The 10,220-nt window shown below is 35.9% G+C and overlaps 1 protein-coding gene across 1 annotated transcript in view; it reads left to right on the forward strand.

Annotated features, from left to right (window-relative positions):
- UMAD1 (UBAP1-MVB12-associated (UMA) domain containing 1) overlaps nucleotides 1-2,349 on the forward strand; it is a 228,341-nt gene extending 225,992 nt beyond the window's left edge. The window contains exon 4 of the mRNA XM_012812517.2: nucleotides 1,663-2,349. Within this exon, the coding sequence (XP_012667971.1) occupies nucleotides 1,663-1,920 (258 nt within the window). The 3' untranslated portion in view covers nucleotides 1,921-2,349. The remainder of the gene's footprint in view (nucleotides 1-1,662) is intronic.
- The last annotated feature ends 7,871 nt before the right edge of the window (nucleotides 2,350-10,220 follow it).

Genomic DNA, 10,220 nt, shown 5'->3' on the forward strand with positions numbered 1-10,220 from the left:
GTGGTGATTGAGGGCACAGGGAGCTGATTATGACTAGAAGAGAACACCAGAAGGGCTGCTAGGGGCTGGTTTGTCAAAATTTAGCAAGCTATACACTTATGATGTACCCTTTTTTGCATATATTCTATACACCATCGAGAAGTTTTACAAAATTGTTATTTCTCACATAGAAAATCATCCTTTAGAATTACAAAAAAAAAAAAAAATCAGCCATTTATAACCATTACAGTAAAAATTCCATGTGGGCAAAAATCTTACCTGCTTTAATTCAACCAAGAAATATTTGTTGAGTACCAGACCTTGATCTAGGCATTTAGGACACAGCAGTAAGCCCGAGAGACAAAGGCTCTTTGAGCTTCTGGAGAATGATTATCAGAATCCGTAGCAAGGGCTAGCACATAGCTAAGGCTACAGAGAGGCATAAAGCAGGAGAGGGTCAGAGAAAGGGAGTGCAGAATGGAGGCAAGCATTTTTAGCAACAGTTTTATTTAAAAGCAGCAGTTTTCACTAAGAAAAGGCCTTGCTGCAAAAGTGGCATCTGGGCGAGCACTTGGGAAGAAGGAGGAACAGAGGGAATGAAAGGCAAAGGGCCTGAGGCAGAAGCAGCCTGGGTGTACACTAGCAAGGAGGCAGTGGAACAGGAGAGGGGCGAGGGGACACTATTTGTGGGTAAGGTCAGAGATGTACCTTGTTCCAGATCCAGAAGGAGCAAGTCGGCCTCTGTGAAGCTTGGGAGTTTCATTCTGCATGAGATGGAAGGGGTGGGGGGTGGGGAGTCACTTTTTTGCCCCAGCTGGTTTGAGTTAGCTTCCAGCTGCTTATTATAGCAGGTCATTCAATTTATTATCCATTCCACTATTGATATTTACTTTAGGTAGTTCCTAGCTTGGGGCTTGCAGTGAGGGCTGCTATGACTATCTTAGGGCCTATCTTCTGTAAACTAGTGTTTGCAAGACATTAATTTTGAAGAAATTGAACAAGATATATCAATTTTTTGTATGTGAATAACTTTTGTGACATAGTGTTAGTTCCAGTGAAAGTCAGGCAATCAGTCAGTACTTGTACACAGTTGAGGTACATTCTCAAGTGTATGTTTGGGTAAAGCAGTATGCAAGGTAAAGAATATAAAAACATGTCAAATCGATTTCTTGCCCTCAAGGACCCTACAGTGTAGTTGAAGATAAGATACATGCCTATAGAATGGAATAGCAACTCGCAAGGACACGCAGAGGAAATGTCAAATAACGTCCTCGGCAATTTGCCTCATACGCATTTTAAAATGGGCAAGACTTTTGGACTCCAATCACTTTGGACTCTGGTGATACGAAATTTCATAGAGAAGCTGAGAATTCAGCAGAGCCTAAAAGCATTAAAAGCAGAGGTGGACTTTATAGACTTTATGTGAGCTTGGGAAATGGCAATATAGCCAGTTTGTATATAAGGGGGTTATGGGTGGTTAGTCTGAGTAAGAGTAGACTTTAGGATTCATTTTAAAGCCTAGCATTCCAATGGACATATTTCTCAAGTAAATAGTTGCATTCTAATCTGGGAATATTTATGTATTTATATTTCTCATTCATTTTGATGTATTGATGCCACATTTACTATTACTAAACCTCACAGTTCACAAGGTCTAAATGTTTTAAATATGTATATTTTTAGACTGCCAAAGAAAACTCATCCCATGTGACTGAATCAGGCTGTGAGATGGAAAATAAGACAGGCCAGACTCTGGAGAACACCTCATTAATGGCCGAACTCCTGAGCGATGTACCCTTCACCTTGGCCCCACACGTGCTGGCCGTGCAGGGCACCATCACTGACCTTCCTGACCACTTACCCTCCTATGATGTCAGCGAAAACTTATCACGCTTTTGGTATGATTTCACTCTTGAAAATTCAGTGCTTTGTGATTCATAATCTTTATGTCTATGTGCACCTCAGCAGCTTTCAAAATTTTTTGCCTGTTTTATTTAACCTATTTGATGTTCTTTGCCATTGTGCTATTTAAAGGCCCTGAGCACAGCAAGGATCATAAAGCAAAGAAGGTCGTGCTCTAATCCATTGCTCTAATTTTTAGGGTAAGGTCCCTTTGTATAATAATTGAATTTCAGTTCTACTTTCTTTCCCCCACATTGTAAATATAAAAATTACACTATGAAGGTTTTATGAAAGGAGTAGATTCCTATAGTCAGTCTCTCAACATCTAACACCTTAATTTATTTTAGAAGTACTGTGAAAAAGAACTGTGGCATTTTTTAGTTACCACAGCTCTGAAGTCTAAGCCCAAAGTGAGTGTGAAGTCTCTTCTCTGTATTGAGGGAAGCCGGAATTAATGTTATTTCCTTTTTTCTTTCATAGTGTTTATGAATGAATTCAGAAAAAAAAAAAATTACCAGTTAAATTTCTTTAGTCTCACTTTAAACATATTGATGTAGAGATTTAAAACTTTTCCAAAACAGCAGTGGTAATTTGCTGATACAAGGATCCTGTAACTGCTCAGTGCTGTTTCTGGAGTGGTACGCTTTGTTTTTTTTAAACCCGTGACAACAATCCTTTTTCACTTTGTGTGTCTCTTGTTTTGCTGTCCTTATCACATATGTTACGGAGAGATCCATGCTTCCTTTTCATCCTATGCCTCCCTACAGGAAAACATCTTATGATGATACATGTTATTATTAACACCACTATTTAGGAATTTGTTGGCCACATTACAAATGGAAATGTTTTACTGCTAGAAAAACTAGAATCGATTTATTTCCAATTAGAATGTAGGCAAAAATACCTAAATAGAACTTTTAATTCTTGAATATTTATTAGTTATTCCAACTAAAACAGAACTATAATTGGTTAATAAACTGTAAAGGGAAGAGGTGAGTTGTGATAGAGACTGTTCATTGAGAACAGTCATTGAGAATTTAAATCATATACCAGCAACATGATTTATTAATTCTGTGCCAAATTTTAAGTATATTTTTTCACAAAGATAGAGTTCCATAGTAAAACTAAATATTATTCATTAAGGTATATGAATTATTCATGTTTTAATGTGTTATGCATGTTTATTTAATAAATGTGGTATGGTGGTATGGTCTTGATAAAAATGCTATGTAATTTAAAAGGCAGAAACATTTCTATTGACAAAAATATGCTTCATTTACAAATAATGTTACCATATGAGGTTAATGATTACATTAGATCTTTACATAGTTTTTTCATAAAACATCAGTCTTGGAAATATGACTTATTGCCAAGACAAATGTGAACATTTTGTAGCAGTTCTGTGAAAGTACGCTCTTCTGAAATATCCATCTTAATGTATTCTTAAAACTAAATGTAAGCGTATAGTCGATTTGTCTAATTTCTGTGTTAGGTTTTGTCTAAAATACTTTTACATTTCATCAACATTTATGTCTGCCATATTATAAATGTGCTTGTAAGTGCCTTCATTTGTCTCTAAAAGTTGTTATATTTAAATAAATGTGAATTAAAATAAATATTTTGATCATTTCCAGTCCAGAAAAATGGCTTTCTTTGCATTACTCACATCTGAATGCAGGTTATTGAGTCTGTAGAAGGCAGAGATTTAAGCATATAATGCAGAGAGAAATACAGAATTTCCTCTTCTATGTATATTTTAAAGAATAATATTGAAAATGGTAAATAAGATCACTAGCCCTGGCTTACTGGGACTGGAGGAATTTGAGAGAAATGATGTGAATAACTCTAGATAGAGCCCATCTTCACAAAATTTAGTAAAGGTCAGTGTTAATAACCTTTTTGAAATAGAAATATTGTGAAAATGACCACTTAAATTTTCTTATCCTGTACATAAATCAATGTTACTATTTTAAAACTGAAAGAAACGTTAGGAATCAATAAGCCAACTGCATTTTACCCTAGAGAAAACTGAAGCTAAGAAAGGCAAAATAATAGCCTAGTTAATAATGTTTCAGAGTGTTAGTATAATGCAAATTATAACAAAGTTATATGATATGGAAAAGAGTTCAGGCATTTGAGCCAACTAGCCAGTTTTCTTCAGTCTCACTTTAGTCAGAGTGGGGGTCATCCCCTAATTTCTTACAAGTTATGGGGGTCATCCCCTAATTTCTAGTATCCTTAGTTCCCTGATTGTTAGATACAAATTGTCTGTACCTTACAGAGTTGTGCAGGTTATAGTTGTAAGTCTGTGTTAAATGCCTGGCAACTTAAAGCTTGGAACATCATCAGTGTTCTGGGAAGAGGACTGTTACAATTCTATTACTAACCATACACACAGTAGTCTAATGAAATGCAAAATATGTATTAATTGAACTACTTAAAGTGTAACATAAAAAATACCTACCTACCTTCATTGTAGATCCCCTCTACCCCGGTATTTTATTCCATATTTAATATCTCACTATGAAAAATATTTCTGAAGTATGCTAGTTAATTCTTCTGGCTTAACTAAGAATTACTTAGTGCCTACTTTTTTCTTATTATCAAGAATTATTGTCCTTTTCCTTAATAAAAGTTATAATTATAAAGTACTGTTAAGTATAGAATGTACAAGTGATTTTATGGAATCTATTTTTTTGGCCATAAATTATTAACATATTCAGAAAATTGCATGTATTTTTTCCTATTTATATTCTTTATGTAATGGTATTTACATTAATGGCATTTACATTTATTTCCAAAAATAGAATTAGAGAAATAATGGCATTATAATCTTCCCTAAAAACAGACAATTCTAACCAATTTGTTATTGTAGTTAGTTATAGTTTGATTAACTGAACTTTTAAAATTTTACCATTAAAATATTAACAAACCCACAATAGTTTTAAAGTAACATTAATTGAAACTAATACTTATTTTTGCCTTTCATAGAGTAAAAGAATAAATTGAAAACAGCATGAAAAAAAATCTCTTCTATTTTTAAAGGACAAGTGAGGAGAACTAATGAAATAATCTCCTCCATGTTCTGAAACAGCAGTACATCAGACTTTACCCCTGTGCCTGCCACAATAACAATTGATCAATATGTGAACATGACCCACTACTCTTAGTAATCTAACAAAGAATATATTAATTTCAGAGGTTAGTGCTTTGTCTTATTAATCATGTCATTAAACTTATATTTCATGTGGCTGTCATTATCAGAAAGGTGGTTGAAGGATGTTCTGTCAAACCTATTCTCAAGACATTGAGAAATATGGGTTTGTGGGCATTATCTTTTTGAGCATTTGTGCCATATTACTGAGAGCATGGCCTAGATATTATTGGGAAATCTAAAACTTTCAGAACAAGTCTAACTGCACTCATACTAAATTGTCTGGAAGGATGAAGTATTCTTATGTTTCAGGAAAATGATTCTATGCCATATGGTTTGTTTGGTAGGTATGTCTGAGAAAGAGAAGAAGATGTATTGATTGAAGCATAGGAATTCTGTTACAGTCAATACAACAATATGTTAATCTTTTTAAAATTTATATAGACTTTTTCTTTTAAAGTACTTTTGCATCAAAGTTATGAAATAGTATAGTGGTTCCCACATACCCCTCTCACCCAATTTCTACTCTTGCCATCCCAAGATGTATTAGGGTACATTTGTAACTAGGGAACCAATATTGGCACATTCTCACTAACTAAACACCACACCATATTCAGATTGCAGAGTTTTCCTCTAATGTCCTTTTTCTCTTCTTGCTTCCTATCCAGTATAGCACATTACATTTAGGTCTCCGGTCTCTGTGGCTGTGACAGTTTCTCAGACATCTTGTTTTTGATGACCTTGACAGTTTTAAGGAGTACTGGCCAGGTTTGTAGAATGTTTCTCAAGAGGGTTTTATCTGATGCTTTGACGTGGGTAGATTGAGGGTTAGGGCTTTTGAAGGACTACTTTTAAAATGCTGTGCCCTTTCCATGAGGTTGTGTCATATCAAGTATCTGCTACAAATATAACAATTTATATTGTATCATATTTAGTATATTATACTGAAGATGCTAACGTTGGCCCCCCTGGCCAAGGTAGTGTTTCCGAGGTTTCTCCACCATATTTTCCCCAACCTTTTTGTATTCCAGTATTTAAAACTAAATCACAAAACACAGCCCCAAACTCAAAGGGTAGAAAATTAAACCCTACCTCCTTGAAGGGCAAGTATCACATAAATTATTTGGAGTTCTTGTCCACAGGAGATTTGTCTCTTTCCCCCAATTTGTCTATTTACCAAATACTTATTTTTATTAGTATGAATGTATGAATATTCTTTTTTCTAAGTCTAAATCAGTGATGGCCAAGAGACGTATTTATATTTTTATATAATAAAAGTTGATAAAGAAAAATGGAACATTCTACCTGGGGCAGATGAATACTGTTTGCTGTTGGGTATGATACCCATCTTCCTATAAATATCAGGCATGTTTGTCCTGAGCTTGCTGTGGTTAACCATGTGCACAATAGACCTTCCTGATAGGGCTACAAGTGTCATATCGTACCCACCTTTTCCTACCTCATTCCTAAGATGGCTGCGTCTTATACGTAATGCCATTTTTTAGCAAATGGTATAGAGATGAGGTGATATTGTAATTATCGTCCTCTTTAAAAACCAAGAAAACTAATGATACTAGAAGTTCTTCTCTATAATAGGTGAGACTCTTTTTTTGTATCTCCTTAATTTTCTAAAGAAAGATTTCATTTTCAACCTTTGAGGAGTAGTTTTAAAAAGCAGTAAAAGAAAATCCAGTCTTCTTTTGGAGGAGGAGGTGCCCAAGAAACTCTTAATTTTGCTTCTGATTAACAAAATGTCACTGTGTGCTAAAACATAGAGTTTGATGTCATCAATTTCAATTGGGAAAGAGACAATCAAATAAAGCAAAATCATCTTATTTTATCCTTGGAAGAAACCTGAATAGAGTTCTTTGTCAAGAATTTGCCCAATCCCTATTTTCACCCTTTCAAAGGAAATAAATTCCTTACAATCAAAGGTAAAGCAGAAGATAATTGCATCCAGAACAACCCATCAGTACACTAACTCCAAACCAGCCCTGACAGACAGCTTATTAGTTACTACGCAGACCAGAAAGAGAATCAGACAATAGACCATTTCAGAGGTCAGATGGGGAGACAGACTCCAACTTAGAACTGCTGCCAGGGACGACAATCCAGTGTCTGACATCTGGGTTCTACAGCTGCTAAGTCTGCCCTTGTGTGACCACAGGTGTTGGCTATAACTCTGAGGGATATGGAAGAAGCAACAGAGTATGTCTGTTTTATTGTGTGTGTGTATGGCTTTTCTTTTTGTTTTTCAAAAGGTACATAATTTATTTTGTTTTAAAATTAATGCATTTCTACACAATGGCTAGGAACATTTGGGAAGCTAGTGAAGAAGGAGCTTTTGTTCATGAACAAGAGCAAAACAAAGCTGAGTTCTTACCCCTACAGGGTATACTGTAGACTAACATGCTGTGTGTAATGCTAACTTAGTCATTTGAATCAGCCTTCTCAGGACAAAAAAGCAGTAACTAAGTGGAGACAGAAAAGCAAACAGGCAGATAAAGCTTAAATACTTGATCTTTCCCTACAGTATCTCCCCTCACCCATATTTTGGATAAGATCTTCAGAAGAATTTGCTTTTATCCACACGTATTTTTGAGCCTGGAACAGACTGTATGTAGCCTTCTATCTCACACTATACCAGCTGTAGCCATCAATTAACACAGCTTAAAACAGGAACACCAAACTTTTCTCTTCCTCTTGCAGGAAACTCAGCTCCTATTTGTGAGGAAAATCTGGAAGTTTCTACCACAGGTAGCTATTTGAGTTTCCTGACCCTAAAGATATAGACAGCAGTAGAAGGAATAAAGGTGATTAACAGAATAGAATAACCCTTGGAAGAACTATAAAGGTTATAAATCAATAGAATTTTTTAAAATATTGGTCTGTGCCTCCATAACTAAATAGGTATTTCTTCCTTGTTTTCCTCACCACATAGCCTGAAAGTAGAGGTTGAATTTAATGAAGTAAAAAAGGACTTTTCACATTTTATCTTTGTATTGCATCTATTCTAAAGAGAAATTCTTGATCCCTCAGGCAAATATCTGTCCTTCTTTTAAAACTAATGTGCCCTACAATGTTTGTTCACTGTATTCTCTATATATTGCATCAGCCAAGGTTTTTGGCAGCTATTGTTTTGTATTTTCTATTACAGAGATGATAGGTAAATGGAGTGTGTTTTTTCAAAGATTAATCCCATCCCCCATAAGAATCTGTGCTCTCTCACTGGTCTTCTACTGGACTTGCGCTGAACACAAAATAAATCCTCAGGTGAACCAATGGCATAAATCATTAAATCAACGATAAATGAGATTTCGCAAAAGCAAAAGAATATAGCTTCAAAACTTTTACAGTTTCTCCAGCCTCAGTAAGAGCTGTAATTGCAGAGCTGAAAATTAGGCTTAGTTTACCAACCCTCTACAAATTGTGCCTTCTATCTGTTTAGGGTATTTTCCATGTTTCTCAGATTGTGTTTTCCTGTGCCCATAATGACTGTGTATGTCCTCATGATGAATAAGAGCTGATTCTGGATAATACAGTATATTTTGGTGCTGTGGATCAACCCATTTGAGGTTTTATTTAGCTGCCAAGTTTCCCTTGTGTGTACTTGGTTATGTTTGTGTGTATTCCTGTCCCAGAATTTCTGAAACCTATCTGACCTGTCTTTTAAAAATGTTTTTCATTTTCATATGCTTTCCTCTGAGCACATTCATGTATTTTAAACGACCTTGTTTTAGAAAAAGACTTCTTTTTCTAGAAGCAGTAGTGTAACTTTCATTTAGAACTCTCCTGTGTCTCTGACTTGTATTTTCTACACAACCAATTCTATTCCTTGGTCATATGAACATGTTCAGATCTTTCTCATCCAATGCCAACTTTGCTTCTGCTTAGAGTCAAGCTTTTTGAGAGACTAGTCTACGTGTCCCACTTCCTTACTTTCTATTCACTTATCAACGTCTGTAATCCGATTTCCCATCCCTAGTTAGAACTTCCACTAAACTGGTGCATCCTGGAGCCATTTTGAAAACCTGCCAAATGCCTTTATCTCTGTTTCTGTGAGGCAATTATCACTATTGATTATGCCATTCTCTTGAAATTGTCTTCAACTCTGGATTTCGATGACTCCGCCTTTCTGGTTTTCCTTCCATCTCTATATGGTTTTCCTTCCATGCCCTCTTCTTGAACCTTTCAGGACTTCTCTTCCTTACTCTATCCTAAAATGTTGGTGCTCCCCAGAATTCCATTTCTGGTTCTCTTCTCTCCCTTATTTTTCTTCTCCCTACACAATCATATCCATGCCTGTCTGTCACTGTTGTCATCCAAACCATTCTCTAGCCCAGGACTCTCTCACCTTCCATGCCCATACCCATAATTTACTATTGGATATCGCTCTCAAGTCCTACTCTCAGCTTCCATGTCCATATTCATAATTTTCTGTCAGATATCCCTCTCAAGTCCTACTCTCACCTTCCATGTCCATATTCATAATTTACTATCGGATATCCCTCTCAAGTCCTACTCTCCGCTTCCGTAGCAGACCATGGTAGCTGCTGTTTTTGGTTGTTCCACACGCTTTCTCATCTCCCCTCCTCTGCTTTGCTTTGCTTTAAGGACCTCCTTCCTTACTCTGTGTGGTCCTGGTGGGAACTATGATACTTGTAATCATTTCTGCATGCCAATGTGACAGACACATAAGCTGGCCTGCTCCAGTTAGCATCCATCAATGAAGTATATAGGTTTTAAGAGAAAGAAGCACACTTTTTACAGGATTACTACTGACTGAAACATGCAAGGAATGATGGCTAAGTCCTGATCATATTATTTAAGGCCCTGGACTACCCAGACAAGGAAACCGAGATTCTATGCATTCTTCCTTCTTATTTCCATACTCAACTGATGATAAATTATACATCTTAAGAATCTTCCATACTCAACTGATGATAAATTATACATCTTTGTTAATTATACATCTTAAGAATCTTTCTCCCAAATGTGTATCTAGACCTACTTTAGTCCAGGTCTTTATCATTTCTCCTACTGATCCCTCTATATCCAGTTAAGCTTCCCCTCCCATTCGTCCTCTGCACTAAAGCCAGATGGAATGTATTAAGAAATACAGATTAAATCCCTCAAGGCCTCCGTGGTATCTCTGGAGAATTGAAGCATTTTTAAGGCAAACAAG

This window comes from Otolemur garnettii, unplaced genomic scaffold (genome assembly GCF_000181295.1).
Source record: "Otolemur garnettii isolate 467f Iridium unplaced genomic scaffold, OtoGar3 scaffold00005, whole genome shotgun sequence".
NCBI lineage: Eukaryota > Metazoa > Chordata > Mammalia > Primates > Galagidae > Otolemur > Otolemur garnettii.